Here is a 15,582-nt window from a genome sequence, read left to right as displayed (position 1 = left end):
CAGACATACTTGATACCCACAAAAACCAAGTGCCATGCCAATGGTCTCTGTAACATCTCTATGGTTCTAGAATTCTGGTCCATTCCAGGACATGTCCCACAACCAATATAGTCCACGTTCACCGTTAGGGTCTGTGCCAGATTGGAAGGGTTCCGCGGGGATATTCGAACCATTCCAGTCAAGTTGCGCAGACGGTGGCCACGAATGACCCGCGGGTTCCTGGGCCGAACCCTCCATTTGGTGAGTATCGGTACCGCCGTACCATCCAAAAGACCGTTCGTCATTGCCAGACGGTACAACTAAAATATAACCCAAAAATCAATAATGGTGCCCAAATACGGGCAAGAACAGGAGACTTACCGTATTGTACCGAGGCCAAGCTTTCATTCAGACGGAGGGCATTGGAAACGTCCGGCCACGCCTGCCGTCGCAGGGCAGTGTCGGATGCTTCCAACGTGACGTCAAGAGGGAGCCGCAGGGTGTCTTCCACTGACATGAGCCCAGTGTTTGACAGGGGGTACCCCTCTTCCTGATTCCCCCCTGCGATTGGCGCCAGGATGGCCTCAGACTCACGACGAAGGAGCAGTGTGACCACATTTTTTAGAACAGTGGTGCTTTGCTTTGACAACGCAGAGCGCTGACCTAGAAGGTCTTGAAGTCGCAAGATGCGGGTGATCGTACGTTTCACGATCTGCGCGGTGTCCGACAGCGGATCTGAGAGGGCCATGACCGCTAACACAATTGCTGCGTTGAATACATTAATAGCCAAGAAGGCAACCAAATGACTATCGGTCGCAAATTGAGCAAGGACGGGCAACTCAGTCACCCGCGATGTCCTCAATGCAGCGTTCCACCAATGTACGGAGCTCGCCACAGATGCATTGGGTGATAGAGCTTCAAATGGTGAGTCCGGTTGGTTTGGTGTGGCCGCGTTAGGTTGGCGGTTGCTAGTCGCGAGTCCACTGCGTTGGCCAGACTTGGAAGGATCCGTCGATAGATGATCAACTTGTCGCGCCAGAAGAGGACGGTGGAGGACGATTAGAATGTTGTCGTATGTCAAATGAAGTGATAGCGATTGCAGTGCATGTGCCTTTGCTTCTAGCCCACTGCCGGCCTGAAAGTCTTCATCAAGGTTCAAAACCAAGGTGCCAGGCAGCTCGTCCCGCCACTGCTGCAGATTTTGGGTGGCTTCTTTAACCAGTCCAAGGAACGCGTCGCCGGCCAATGCCTTGGATGAGCCCGAGGTGCGCGAGCCAAAGATAGCCTCCAAGGCGGTAGATGCCATGAGATAAAGGCGGTTGAGCTCTCTTTGATACGTAGAATAGCAGACTGTATAACCCTGTTCTGATGCTGGTGCAACAAAATGGGGATTCTCAAGGATATCCGCTGGCATGCTGATATTGCAGTCCCGGTCGTTGATCCCGAGTGGGCGGCCGTACGTGATTGATGCAAACCGATCCCAAGTGTATATTGTCCACCAAACACGTTTCCGTTCTTCTTTTTCTTCGAAGCTCCCTCTGGATGGGTCACGATGCAAACCTGCAGCTTGAGATATCCGAATTGTGGCACCCAGGAGGGAGAATGATAGATTAGGCCGCCCATGATAAACGCAGTAAGACCCAAATAGAATGCAAATCTGAGCCGCCGTGACGGAAGGCTGGTCCATCAACTCGACAATATACGACTCGACTAGTTTTAGAAGTCCGGCACTCATTTGTCTCCAGTCACTCTCGGCAGCGGCAGCGGCCTTCCGCTGTGATCGGTACCATGCACCCATCCCCAGAACGACGGCCAAAAGAATTAAAAAGGGCTTCTGGGAGGAATATGCCAAGCCGTCTGCGACAGAGAGGAGATTCTTGCGGAAGGTGGGCTCATAAATGACGAGCGAGAACCAATGGACAGCATCAAAGTAGTCGTCGAGTAAGGAATGCATGACATCCGTGGGTGGTAATGGCTGGCCCAATATCGAGGCAATTGGAACCCGTTGCCCGACAGTCGTTACGTGCCGGTCGGCCACACTGGTACTGGCTTGATAGCCTGGGATGGCGGACGTAGCTTGCTCATCGATGAGTTGCCGGCCGAGTCCATAGATTTTCTGAGCAATTCCCAATGTCGATTCCGCTTCCCCATACTCAACTGGCCTGGGCTGGCCATGGACATTTGTATGACTCTCATTCGCAGCAATGTTTGCTTGCTGGGCCCGAGTCCCAGTGTCACCGGGACTTTCCACACCTACACTAGCAGATCCGGGTGATTCCGTCTCTCGTCGACGACTTCTCGCAACTGTTTTGGAACTGCTTCACGTCAGCCCTGCCAAGAGACTAAAGGCACAGGCTCACTTACCGTCGCGTGCTCTCTCGGCGAGGCCTGTTGATAGGGAGCGGTCTACAGTTCACTTGGGCTCTGACGCACAGAGAACAAGGTCGGAATGGGTCGCACTACATAGCCAATGCCACGGCGCGAGAGAAGTTAGCAAAAGCCGCCAAAATCGGAGCAATGTGTAGTGCCTACCCTTGTCTTGTGGCGCCGACATCTTTCGCAGGCATTGCTTACTCGCGTTGGTAGTGGCGATCGCATATAGCTTGCATTCCCCGCCAGCTCCGGTAAATGATCCGATGCATGGCTTGACATGATCTTAGATGACGATCGTGGGGATGCACTGGGGAAGAATCACTGCAGGATCCGGCGGGATCTGGAAAAGGCCGGGGGAGCACGTGCCGGGAGTTATGTAGACGTATTACTAAGGCCAATGTTTGCACAACTAGAACAAACGCCGTGGATAGACAGACCACACACATATTTTCTTTATCTAGTTAACTTATTCCAACGTGTTATTTGCCATGTTTATGGTGAGATACTCGAAAGCACCATTAACAAGTGAATAGCTATCTCCCGGAATCAAGGCAGGTAGCCGACATTGAATCACGCTCCATTATATATTTATCTTTCTTGGCATATGCAAGAATATATAACAATGTTACATGGTCGAATAGTTACATGCCCCAGTTTCAACGGGTTTATCCCGACTATAAGCAGTCTGACCGGGGAAAGCGGATTAGCACATTCAGACGCCGCCGATGTCCATCCATCCCAACGGCCCAGTATGGATCAGGATTCAGCCTTCCCCGTGTGGCAGGGTGGTTGATCCCGAGCATGTTGAAATATTGACGCCATCATATTCTTTTATCAGACAATAATCATATATATCTTTTTATATCATATAGGTTGCAGCCAACCGAAGGGCCTTCCTTTCCTCTTCTCCTGTATCTATCCCCCCCCACTAGAATTAACCTGGCGGCATCCAGGCTTTTATGCAGGCTTCGGCACTGACTGGAAGATCCTTCTCGTCGCCAACGTATGCTGTGCGAATGTATAGAAGCTCCGTGGTGCCGTTTACCAGAGGAAGGGTGTTGGTGGCATTGTAAACATGGGTAGCGACGGGTTTCTTCCAGGGGATATATTATATTAATAATATTATATTTTCCTCCCAGCAGTAAGTATTCCTATACCGCGGACAGAGACGGTGATGTACACAAAGAATGGTATAGAGATATATACATGAAGTCTATGTATAACCTTATATATTAGATAAAAAGTGCACCAAAACCCTCCGTACACAATTAAGATAAAATATTGAATAGTATCTTGACTTCCTCCCAATCATTATAGACAATAACCGTCTATCATCTCGTAGGACTCGGTATAATAAACTGTTGAAGATAGCTCATCTTGATAAGGTCAGCTTGAGTCGATGATAATGAGGGAAGGGGAGGGCTACATTTACAGGTTGGTTCCAACGGTGGCAAGAACAGTACCGACGGGAACACCAACAGTAGGGAGTCCAAGGCCGGAGACAAGAGCAGCAACCTCAGGAGAAAGCTGGATCAAGAGAGCACCAACACCCTGGGCAACAACGGTAACGAGACCCTCGACCTGAGGGCCAAGGGCAGTGACGAGGTCACCAACGGAAGAGGCAGAGGCAACGACGCCACCGAGAGGAACACCGAGACCAGGGAGGCCGAGGCCGGAGACAAGGGCAGTAACTTCAGGAGAGAGCTGGAGAAGGAGGCTCTTTGCGTTGGGGCCGGTGATAACGAGGATATCGTTAAGCTCGGGGGCGAGGTCCTGGAGGAGCTTGCCGCCACCGACGGAGGGAGCAGGAGTGGAAGGAGTGGAAGCTCCAGAGCCTGTCAAACCACCGAGAAGCCCATCCAGAGGCAGGCTGCTGTCGCTGCCGAGGTCGCCAAGCTTGCCACCGAGAGCGTTGTTGAGGTCACCAGCGTTGCTGACGACGGGCAGGCCGCTGAGAAGCTCGCCCAGGTTGGAGAGGATGGGGAGCTTGTCCAGAAGGGGGAGGCTGAGAGGATCAAGGACTGCTTTATATACATCCAGACCTGACGACCGTCCTCGCCGTGAAATTTCCAGAGTTTCTCTGCTCCTGCGGGTGGATGTGACCCAAAGATCGAGCAATTCCATAGAGTGGGCTCTCGCCAGACCCGAGTGGATATGATGCCCCATGTTGTTGATGACAGGAAGACGATTGGATCACTGCCGATGTCTTCCAGCCAGCCCTTTGCGGCTTTGGGCGGCTGTCTCCCGGCGTGTTGGTCGGGGAGACACCCACGTTATCCGTCATTATTGGACAATGAACGAACCCAACGAAGATCGGATACCGATCTCTTTGTTGTGATGGATTTATCCTGGTCCATACTGGGCGTGGTATCGGTATTTTTGTTCTCAGTGGGTGATGCTGAGAGCGAGTAAAGCCCACTGGGTTTCTGTCGTCCAGCTTATCCCCATAGCTTTCCCGCTGTGGCGTGACTAGCAGGTACCAATTGGTCGTTAAGAATTCCAAATTCTGGTGTTCAGCTGTCCACAGCGTGAATGACTCGGTATACGAGCTCCGTTGGTTGTGTTGGAGAAGAGCTGGGCCAACACACAGCGCTCCCCTGGATATTAGCGCCGGACGATCTCGGCCCATCACCCGAGGCAGTGACTGGATAGTTCACATCAGTTTGGCCAAGCTAGGAGATCTCGAGTGCGCTGGCCCAAGGGATTGGCAAGCGGGCCCTGGGACGCGAGATGAAAGGGTTCATTCGATGGGGTCCCCGCCGATCATCATATTAGGGCCAGATACCAAGATAGAGTAGGCTCCACTCGACGCACTGAATGGCAGCGGTCAACCATGGCTTCACCTTATTTGCCGTGATACGAACCGCGTTTCAGTTTGTTGTTCCATATTCGGAATATGAGCTGAATGAGATGGGTCCATCAGAAATTCTCCGCGGCGGAGATCTCTTTCCCACGCCCGTCGTGCAGCATGTTAATTTCTATCCATGTAAACTTCAAGGGACACAAGTTTATAGAAAAGATTTCCATTCAGCCGTCTTGATAAACACAACTCGTCTCATTAAATAGAAGCGCCTGGCTGTTTGTAAGACTGGTAGCTCGCCTAGCACAACCAGACATCGGTTTACGAAAGTGATATATCATGGTGATCCGGATATCGCGGATACCACGAACCAGGACAAGGGAATTCCCGGGCCTCTGTTGCGGATCCCCTAGCCAAGTCTTCATTACTCACCGACGTAGTTGGAACCGAGTAAAGCCGCTCACCGATTGCACGAAAGAATATGATATGGGGAAGAGGCCTCAAATACGTGGAGATTGGAGAATGGGAAATTCTGACATCCTCAACAACCAGTAAGTTCTAAATTTCCTCCCACCACGCTCTTCCGAGAATTATTGGCCCAGTCGATTACCAACAGCCGAGCCGGAAAGCCCGGTCCCAACACTTTCAGACTTGCGGCTACTGAGAGGTTCATCAGTTCGACCCAATCTGCGAGATGCCTGTGGTCCCGCTAGAAAGTGGCGTGTAGATCAGGTCTTCTTCCAGCCACTACTCGAGAGAGCCCTACTAGATGTCATCTCATTCTGCGCCACCAATTCTGCGTTCCATTCTGCGGGCAAATGAGGTCCACCCAGTATAGTTTCAAGCGGGCCAGGCCGGTGGGCGAGAGGTTCGAGCACGCGGCATATTCATCTCTGTCAGCAGAAGTGAGGCCAGCCTCCTCATTCCTGATTTAACTAGTCCTCCTACCGCAGGCCATGAAGATTCCCATGGACGAGATTACTGCCTGGTATCCGCACGACATCTTTAATCTCATAAACTTCCCGACATAACTTGTCTCCGGGACTAATTCTCCTCTTCCAGAACATCCAGCTTCACCGTAACAGCAAGATGGTTGTAATCGGCATGATTAGTTTGAGTACCCTGTGGGTATATCTTTCTTTAATTATAAATATGGGGCTGCGTCGAAACCCTAATAGTGTGGCCATTACTAATATGGCTACCCTCAACGCGCGTGAGCGTGTAGCCATCGAGGTGTGCGTACAGCGGGTCCCTAAGCATAATTACTGAGACGAAATTGGCTCGGGAAGTGATTATAGTAAGAGGTCTGTAGGTCACCAGCTTATCCAGAAAACGGGCTGTAGAAGGGGTAATGACAAGAAGTCCGCCGGGTTGTTACTCAATACAGTGAGGTGCATCGGAGTGGAAGAGGTGACCTGTGTACACGGCCATGAGTTAGATAGTTAAGAAGAAGTTAAGAAGAATACTTCGTGAATACTCCTCTAAGTACGCTTATTAAAGCAGCCTTATCTAAATAGGGCAAGGCGCGTCAATTCTAGAAAGTCAAATCTGTATAGTGAGATATTTAGTGGACATTGTTGTGAAGCCAAATCGTAAGCTACCAGAACAGCTATCTTTGCTAACTGCTCAAAAACTCCTCCCATCCCTCTTTGTGCCACTCAAAGGGTTTACTGGTCCACTCGTTTGGATACAAAATCCAGATCGACCTGGTTCAGGCTGACGAGTGCTTCTTTGCAACTGGCTGATATGTGAGCAAGTCGGCATCGGTTGAATCTCTCCGCTACGGCCGAATCTACGGTTCTTTCGCCCTTGAGAATTGGCGATTCATTCTTTTTCGAGCTTTTGTTCCTTGAGAAATCGGAGTAAAGGGAGGGAATATTATAGCTGGTTCTGCTAGATACTAAAGCTCTTTAGTTTCCGCTGTTTATTTCCGAGCTAGATCGGCAACGACTTTAAAGGCCACCATGAAAATTATAGTAGTCCACCGATTCCAGACGCATTACTGCTCATTTCCTCCTGAGAGCCACTTGCTTATCACATTATTACTCCTTCTCAGGGGGATACACAACAATGCGATCCAAATCAGCGCCCTTAGAGTCCCACCCATTAAACAGCCCTCCAACGGTAATCGTATTGCGTCTTCCCTTCTCAAGTGTCAACTGCAGAGGCGTCGAGAGAATAATCCCCTTGTGTGTGTCGCGCTGGTACAGGGTCTCGACGTTCTGCGTGTCCCCGTTGACGACCACGCTGCTGATCCGGCGCAGCTGCCACTCGCCGCCGATGCGGTCCGGTGTGCCGCCGGCTGTTTGAAGATTTGTTAGAATTGCTGTGAATTAACTAGGTTGGTACTTACGTTGATCTCCGAAGCCCATATCGTCGGTGTCTGGTGCCGGGTTAGTGGTTAATATAGTAGGTGGTGGAAGGAGACGCACTCTGGTAGTAGAACGAAACCCACTGCGGCTTGCCGGTTCCTTCGATGTTGTGGAATGTCACTGTGCTGTCGTTGCCGTAGATTCCAGTCAGGATGGCTCCGTCGGTGGCGAAGTTCTGTTCCTGTTAGATGGGTCGTTGAGGTGGAGGGTTGAACGTACAGCTTCTTGCAGGTGTGCGTTGCCGCTTGTCGTTGCGTGCTTGGATGTGTATGTTTTGCCTCGGACGGGGTGCCATTCTCCGGTTTTTCTATACATATTAGTTGCCGCTGATTATGTGACTTGCAGACTTACACGTTGAGATCGTAGATATCGTGCCATTGCACCTCGAGGGTCTTCTTGCGCTCGTCGATATCGACAGGAAGCCAGATATATCGACTCTCCCATAGCGAGTTGGAGTCCCACTGGTCTCCGATATACAGGTACGTAGTCTTCTTGGAGCCCTCAATGCGGATCGAGAATCCAGACTGCGAGTTGAAAGTGCGCGTGTTGAGCGGCGATACAATAAACGGCTGAGACCACGGACCACTCAGCTTGTCGGCGCGAAAGGCGACCACGTCTACTCATGTCAGTACGTTCTTTGACTATAGTGGCAGACATACTGTTAGGTCGGTATCCCGTCTTATGGCTCATCAGCGCCCAGTAGCTATGTTCGGACTGGATGATAGTCGGCGCTTCAAGGTCGAACTTGGGGAATCGATGCACCACTTCATCCAGGGCGGTAATGTTGGAGTTGAAGCTGGTTAGATAGACGTCACGGCCGTCGACGCTGTCCCCGTTGGAGTATAGAGCGTACGACCTGCCGTCTTCGCGGTCCGTGAAGAGGCCAAAGTCTTGCGACCAGTTTCCGAGAGGCGCGACAGCATCGACGAACTCGTATGGACCGGCGACGTTATCGGCTGTTGCTAGACCCTGGAGAAGCCAGCCGTATGTGGAATTGTCGGCGTGCCACCACATCTGCTTAATTAGCTTCGTCTTGTTGTATCAGGGGCAGGCATACGTGGTACTGTCCTGTTCCCTCGCTGTAGACGACCTTGGGGCGCTGGATGATGTGCTCGGGGGAGATGTACGGGTGGTCCTCTATAGGTTCTACTCTCAATTAGCTATGTAACGAGTACGTATTATCGAGTAGGGCACATACCAAGTGCGAGACCGTGCGATTCCCATGTCCCCAGATCATCAGAGCTGTACACCGAAACACCGCCGCCCTCTTCCTGCCCTTCGATTTTGTATTCGCCGAAAAGCCAGAATTTGGAACTTTCCTTGTCGAAGTAAATATTTCCGGCGTGGGCGTTGACCAGGTTTCCCTCTGTATCCTGCCATCGCCCACCAGGCACGATATACTTTGCCTGAGCGGCGGTGGCCAGAATCGCAGAAAGCGCAGTACCGAGCTTCATTTTGGCGCAAACTGAGTCAAATTATTGTCATGGGTCGCATTCGGGGATTATAAGCACTTATACAAATTACAGGAGATCGGCGGCAGCTACCCCGAGCGTGCGGGGAGCGAAATGAAGCTCTCCACAAATTCTCCGTTCGCTTCCTTTGCAGCCGATCGCTGCCTGTTTCTTGTCTGTTTCTTGCCTGTTCGATGCCTATTTGCTGCTGGAATTTCTCCGTGCTAAGCCCGGTGGTTGTGTCCAAGCCCCTTGATATACAGCGAATTGGCCCACGCGAACATTGGAAGGTTTGTGCTCCTCTTGGCTCGGGCAATTGTCTCTCTCCATTTCTGTCAATTGTCATGGACGAGTCCGAGCTGATCAGTCCGAGCTGATCATGTTGACACTACTCTCGGAACTATGACTTTAATTATGAATGTCCAATGCAAGGTTACCATCGCATTAATGCTACACATGCTCTATCAATCAAGCCTCCACCTTCTCCTGCAAGTCAACAACACGCACATCTCGATCATTCTCCCCCCTCCTCTCCTCCCGCACAGTCAAAGCCGTAATCCCCGCCGTCCACAGCGCCAGCGCAATCGAGCACGCAATCATCGCCCACATGCCCCTCGTGAACCGCGGCGCAAAGTCCGCCGAGTAGAAGAGGATAATCCACCACGCATTGACCGCATTACTGCCCATGTTCATGCTCGCAATGACTACAGACCGCAGCCGCTCGTCCTTGTAGCGCATTGCGTCGTTGCACCATGCGAAGAATGTCGCTTGGCATGCGTATACGGCTCCCGCCCAGTAGTATGCGGCGAAGACGGTGATTGTTGAGGAGAAGCAGGTTAGGATTAGTGTTGATGTGACGATGCCGGTTATGGCGATGAAGTACCCGACAAGATATCGCTTTCCGCCCATGAAATCTGTGAGCGTTGCCCAGAATAGGGTTGATATGATCCCAACTGCTGGAACGCCAGTTGGGTAGTTGTTTAGCTGGGGGACGCTGTATGAGTTGCTTGGATGGGACTGCATGTATAGTGCCAGCAGGGCGTTTGTGGAGAACGATTCGGTTTCGCCCGCGATGATCCACAGCATCACGAAGGCGTACCAGTACCATGTTGTGAAGATGCTCTTGAGGAAGGCCCAGTTTAGGGGCACTTTGACGGCCCCGGACTCGGGGATGCGTGCGACGGCGAGGGCTTTCTCTGCGGCTGTCAGGTAGCGTGCTTTAGTGGTTGTTGGGGTGTCGGGGAAGACGATGAAGCCGTATATTGCGATTGGGATGGTGATTAGGCCGTCAATCTGTTTATTAAATACTGCTCTGGATGGATATATGGGAGGAACGTACGATGAATAGCCACCGCCAGCCGGAAAGGCCTTGTATTCCGTCCATGGATGAATGGATCCCTGTCTGGATGAAGCCGCCGAACATTGTTCCGGCGAGGCCACTGGCTGTGAAGATGCCACTGCGCTTTCCCAGCTCTCGTTCTGTGTACCAGGAGCCTAGGATATAGTGTGTTCCGGCAAAGGTACTCGACTCTGCCAGCCCGAGGAAGAAGCGGATTGCCATGATTCCCTGGGGATTTGACACGGCCGCCGTGATCATGGTCAAACCACCCCAGATAACCATCATCGCAGGGAAGAACAGGCGCGGACGGAAGAAGGTCAAGGCCAGGTTCGACGGAACTTGGCCGACAATGTATCCCACCGTGAAGACGGTGTTGATCTGGTTGAGCTCGTTCCCCTGGAAGTGCAGCTCCTCGCGCATTCCCGACACGTAGGCATTGTTGATATTCGTGCGGTCGAGGTAATTGGCAAAGTAGCATAAACAGCAGAACGACAGAATGAAGCAGTCGAGCTTGCGCAGGAGTTTGGCCGCGCCGGGCACAGTCTCCGGGCCCTTGATATAGGCGGCGAATTTGGCGAACATTGTGGGGAGCAGTCTGGGGTAGACATGACTAACAGGCCAGCGCCTCTTTATACCCCCACTCCTCTTTTCTTTCTTTATCTTCTCCAATGCGACCTTGTGACTGCTTATCTCGTATCGAGTCTTGTGCTGTTGGAGACCCCCAATGGCGGAGATCTGGCCGAGGTATCTTGATACAACTGATAACCTCGGCGACGTGAACCAATCCATGCCTGATAAATACTGAGATTGGAGTTTGCTGCAGTGGGGATGTGATTCTCCAACATCCTGTAGATCGACCATATCCGGGTATCCGGCATCCCCGCATATAAGGGAAGGATTCCATCTCTATCTCTGCAATCATCAGCTATTCCATTATCAACTACAGAACTGCACCATGACGTGGGAATCGATCGCCGCCAAAAAGCGCCAGGCGCTGAAGGACTCCATTCCAGCGGACTGGGTGATCCCTGCTGCGCTTGTTCCTCCTGCTGATCAGCTCGACGTCACAAGCTTTCCCAGGGACTCGGGCTTCTTTACCGGTCGCGAGCTGGAAATCACTTCAACCCCAGCTCAAACAATTCTATCGCATATTTCATCCGGGTCATGGACCGCCGAGGAAGTCATCAAGGCGTTCTGCAAAGCTGCCGCTGCTGCGCAACAGCTGGTATGTCTACGATCAGTTTTTCGGGTCTATACTAATAATGTAGACCAACTGCCTGTCGGAGATCCTGTTCGACAGAGCAATCGCCCAGGCAAAAGAACTAGACGCCTACTTCCAACAAACTGGCAAGACAAAAGGCCCCTTCCACGGTCTCCCCATTTCCATCAAGGACAACTTCAACCTCGTCGGCTATGACTCGACCATCGGGTTCGCCTCGCTGGTCAACGACCCCGCCACGTACAACAGCACCCTCGTCGACCTGCTCCTCAACGCAGGCGCCGTCCTCTACTGCAAGACCAACGTGCCCACGGCCATGATGATCGCGGAATCCGTGAACAATGTCTTCGGTCGAACAGTTAACCCGCGCAACCGCAATCTGACCTCGGGCGGCTCTTCTGGTGGCGAATCTGCCCTGATTGCCTTCGGAGGCAGCCGCATCGGCGTGGGAACAGATATTGGTACGCAACAAATATATCCCTTCGCAGTTTGTATGCTAATAATGAATAGGCGGCTCCCTACGCATCCCAGCATCGTGCACAGGAATATTCACCATCAGACCCTCCTTCGGCCGCTTCCCCAACTTCCAAACCCGCTCCGGCCTCGCCGGCCAAGAAGCAGTCAACAGCGTCAACGGCCCTATGGCAAAAACCCTCGACGAGATCATCTTCTGGGCCCGCACAGTCGTCAGCCAACAACCCTGGCTCCGCGATCCGAAATGCCTCCCCATTCCCTGGCGAGACGTTGAAGTCAAGAAGGCGCTCAAAATCGGCGTCCTCTGGCACGATGGCCTAGTCACGCCTACGCCCCCTGTGTCGCGCGCTCTGAACGAAACAGTCGCGAAATTAAAAGCGGCCGGTCATGAGGTCGTTACTTGGGCGCCTACTGAGCATACGGGTGTACTTGAGATTTTACGCACCATGTTCGTCGCAGACGGCGGGAAATCCGTGCGCAAACTCCTCGAACCAACAGGGGAGCCGTTCCGGCCTGAGATGAAGATGTATGAGACGGCCCCTGAACTGGGGGTACATGAGATGTGGCAGGTGCAGGTAGCACGCAATACGCTGTGCAAGACTTATCTGGATCGATGGAACAATGCGGGCATTGATGCTGTGCTTTGTATGTTGGCCACTTTATACTCTTCGTTTCAGGTACTAACGAGGTATAGGTCCGACGTCTCCGTATAGTAGTGTCGAGAACGGCAAGTTCGCGTATGTCGGATATACGGGAGTTTTCAATGTCCTTGACTATCCTGGCGTTTCATTCCCGTGTGGGGTTACGGCTGATAAGGGTCTTGATGGGTCGTATGTCGACCATAAGCCGCTTAGCGATATTGATGCGCAGATTCAGAGTGATTGTATGTTGCCCTAATTCTCGGTGTGAGTGTGTACTGATATTGGCAGATTCCGCCGACGATGTCCATGGCATGCCGGTTAGTTTGCAGCTTGTTGGGAGGAAGCTTGAGGATGAGAGTGTGTTGGCTATGACTGGTGCCATTTTGAAGGCCGTTTCTGGGTCTGCGAATGGGACCAAGTAGGTCCTGGTAGCGAGTGATGTATACTGATATAGATGAGCTCAATACATTTAGTAAACACCTTCCACTCTCTTGCTCTACCACAAGTATGGTTAACCGCCATCGGGAATGGAATTAACCGGTTAAGATCATTATTAACCGACACGTTACACAGGTCCTACATGCACTATTGAGCTTCTGCCAGCCAAGATGTCAGATAAGCTGCATTGACTGTTTAAATAAAATAATTGTCGACATAGATTAAGCTTTCTGGCGTAATGTTGCGTGACCGTGGCTGTGTAACTGGATTATCTTTAAAACCGTGCTGATGTTTGATGTAGATTGGAGACGCGGGCCAGGCCTGCGCAGTGTAACCACGGGTCGTGTGTAACCTCGATCAAGTGTAACAGGAGTTAATGCAAAACAGGAGCATTGTCAGAAAGATATCTTGTCTTCGTAGGTGGTTACTTTGTTTATATGCAAGTAGTATATGGTTAGTAATAGCTATCGTTAACTGGACGGCCTTCCCGATTAGGAAGTTGTACGCATTCAAGGTAGGTTACTGTTCAACCCGAAGATTACCCGGAGAACAGCTGGCGTTACTTTGACTATTTATGTATCATTGGATATATTAAGTTACTGACATGCGAGGGCCGACAGGCGAGGCCAACAGGCGAGCCAACAAGCGGACCACCGCATTGGGTACGGACAACGGACCGACCACTCGCCTGTTTCGGGCAACCCGGCCCTATCTCCCTCTGTCTCGACAGCCACCGCGGCTGATGCGGCCATCGCAGGTAACTTTTCCTCTGCAGGGCTGGCTGCCTTGATTCCGAGCAGCTCGCGGCGAGACTATAATTCTCGTGCGTCCGACCCCTCTTTTAGACTTTCCGTCCGACTCTCCGGCACGCACCACTCAAGATCTGGGCACCATGGGCTTGCTGGATACCAGTGATTACTCATGGACGCAGGTCAGGCCAGGGCGCTGGGAGCGCAATATTGATGAGTCGGAGCAGTTCTATACGACGCTGGCGAAGACGTACGAAGCGAGTGGGCGCTGCTGCTTCGCGATCACCGCGTACGTTTCTTTCTCGGTGCAGGGTGCTGAACATGAAGTGGAACTAGCCCTGCGAAAGGCGTGGCTGCGCTTGCGATATGAGAGTCCGACGGTTGCGTCGTGGGTTGAGTACAGCGAGCAGAGGCAGCGGTGCAGGAAGATCTATGACACGGCGCCGACCCCGGAGGCCCAGAATGCCTGGCTGGAGAGTACATTCCAGGTCGTTCGCACGAGGATGTCCGGTCTGCAGTGGTGCAATTCCGATCCGCCTGTTCCGGACATTCCGACTTTGTTCATGATAAAGCGCGCGGGCCGCTCGAGTCCGACGGTCTCGGCGGATGTGGTCCTTCGCTGTCGCCATGATGTGATGGACGGGGCTGGGGCGTTGATGCTGCTGAATAGTCTGTTTGTGCATGCTGCACAGGCTCTGGATCAAGGTGATGGATATCGACTTCCGGACTTTGGCGATGAGTACGCCCGATTGAGTCCACCGTTTCGCATTGCTGCTGGAGTTCCACCGGGCTTGAGTAAGAAGCAGCACAGCCGTTTGAACAAGACCATTTCCATGAACGCGGCATTGAAGGAGGTTGAAATTGCTGGGTTCCCTCGCCGGAAAGGTGCGACACAACCAGGGAAGCACCAACGCGTGGCCATTACGCTGTCGACGGAATCGACGTATCGTCTGGTGAAGGCATGCAAAGCGTTGGGATTGAGCGTTACTCATGCCTATCACACTGCTATTGGCATCGTACTGCGGGATTTACAGAGGAGACAGTCACGACCAAGAACGGTGCGATATATCAACTATTGTCTCATGGATGAACGACCCCAGTGCGAGGAGCCGTACAACACCCCAGCGCATGCAGCATCTGTCTACCATTCCGTTTCTGGTGAATGTCTGGCAGTGGACCTTACCGTTCCAGCTGCCTCCTTTGGGGCGCTTGATCAAGTGCTGGACTACAGCATACCGCGGCGGAATGAGTACATGAAGGTCGCCAGTGCGGTTCGACGGTTCGACATACAGAACCGCAATGACAAACAACGAGTTCAGATGGTCCCCTCGTACTGGGGGATGATCACGCCTCCCTACCCAGCGGATAATGCCGCACCTGCACTGCCGCCGCCGTATAACAAACCATCTGTATCTCTTTCCGACCTGGGCACGCTGGATAACACCATCTCGCCGTCGCAGGGCGCTTTCCAATTGGACAATCCATGGGTTACGAGGGAGCACTTGGTGACTGGGCTAGCCTTGTTTCTGGGGATCTGGGACGGGCGACTTACCTTGAGTGCCACGTATAACGATGCATGGCACACGAGGAATGAGGCGTTGGCCTTCCTCGACAGGTGTAATGTAGTCTCCCTTCAGGCTCTTGGAGCCTAGGATGGGTAGGGAGATAAACGGCGCGGTGTTAACTTTGCATATTTTCCATTTTACGCGTGTTTGGGTCCTACGGACAAGGAGGTTAATAGACGGCG

At 52.2% G+C, this 15,582-nt stretch overlaps 6 protein-coding genes across 6 annotated transcripts; 2 read left to right on the top strand and 4 right to left on the bottom strand.

Moving 5' to 3' along the window:
* Nucleotides 1-66: 66 nt before the first annotated feature.
* Nucleotides 67-2,631, bottom strand: ASPVEDRAFT_134593 (Zn(II)2Cys6 transcription factor; the record flags this gene model as incomplete). Its single annotated transcript, XM_040807148.1, has 4 exons — nt 67-299; nt 361-2,294; nt 2,344-2,438; nt 2,512-2,631. 4 exons carry the CDS (start codon nt 2,629-2,631, stop codon nt 67-69), a joined length of 2,382 nt encoding a protein of 793 aa, XP_040668851.1.
* An 818-nt stretch (nt 2,632-3,449) lies between these two features.
* Nucleotides 3,450-4,518, bottom strand: ASPVEDRAFT_151652 (uncharacterized protein; the record flags this gene model as incomplete). Its single annotated transcript, XM_040808270.1, has 2 exons — nt 3,450-3,728; nt 3,779-4,518. The coding sequence occupies one exon, from the start codon at nt 4,516-4,518 to the stop codon at nt 3,781-3,783; it is 738 nt and encodes a 245-aa protein (XP_040668850.1). The 3' UTR covers nt 3,450-3,728; nt 3,779-3,780.
* Nucleotides 4,519-6,961: 2,443 nt separating this feature from the next.
* ASPVEDRAFT_42607 (uncharacterized protein) lies at nt 6,962-8,993 on the bottom strand. Its single transcript, XM_040812619.1, has 8 exons — nt 8,723-8,993; nt 8,582-8,670; nt 8,184-8,538; nt 7,876-8,140; nt 7,744-7,831; nt 7,585-7,699; nt 7,506-7,535; nt 6,962-7,454 (listed from the first exon to the last, which is right to left on the bottom strand). The coding sequence occupies exons 1-8, from the start codon at nt 8,976-8,978 to the stop codon at nt 7,195-7,197; spliced, it is 1,458 nt and encodes a 485-aa protein (XP_040668849.1). The 5' UTR covers nt 8,979-8,993; the 3' UTR covers nt 6,962-7,194.
* A 321-nt stretch (nt 8,994-9,314) lies between these two features.
* On the bottom strand, nt 9,315-10,899 carry ASPVEDRAFT_42606 (uncharacterized protein; the record flags this gene model as incomplete). The annotated part of the gene is made up of 2 exons (XM_040812618.1): nt 9,315-10,268; nt 10,315-10,899. 2 exons carry the CDS (start codon nt 10,894-10,896, stop codon nt 9,444-9,446), a joined length of 1,407 nt encoding a protein of 468 aa, XP_040668848.1. The 3' UTR covers nt 9,315-9,443.
* A 370-nt stretch (nt 10,900-11,269) lies between these two features.
* On the top strand, nt 11,270-13,070 carry ASPVEDRAFT_133569 (uncharacterized protein; the record flags this gene model as incomplete). Its single annotated transcript, XM_040807046.1, has 5 exons — nt 11,270-11,539; nt 11,583-11,994; nt 12,044-12,652; nt 12,702-12,890; nt 12,937-13,070. The coding sequence occupies 5 exons, from the start codon at nt 11,270-11,272 to the stop codon at nt 13,068-13,070; spliced, it is 1,614 nt and encodes a 537-aa protein (XP_040668847.1).
* A 908-nt stretch (nt 13,071-13,978) lies between these two features.
* Nucleotides 13,979-15,487, top strand: ASPVEDRAFT_53620 (uncharacterized protein; the record flags this gene model as incomplete). The annotated part of the gene is made up of 1 exon (XM_040814811.1): nt 13,979-15,487. One exon carries the CDS (start codon nt 13,979-13,981, stop codon nt 15,485-15,487), a length of 1,509 nt encoding a protein of 502 aa, XP_040668846.1.
* Between the last annotated feature and the right edge of the window lie 95 nt (nt 15,488-15,582).

Source organism: Aspergillus versicolor (assembly GCF_001890125.1).
Source record: "Aspergillus versicolor CBS 583.65 unplaced genomic scaffold ASPVEscaffold_6, whole genome shotgun sequence".
NCBI classification, from domain to species: domain Eukaryota; kingdom Fungi; phylum Ascomycota; class Eurotiomycetes; order Eurotiales; family Aspergillaceae; genus Aspergillus; species Aspergillus versicolor.
The sequence above is the reverse complement of the archived record's forward strand: the minus strand, read 5'-3'. Positions and strand labels throughout refer to the sequence as shown.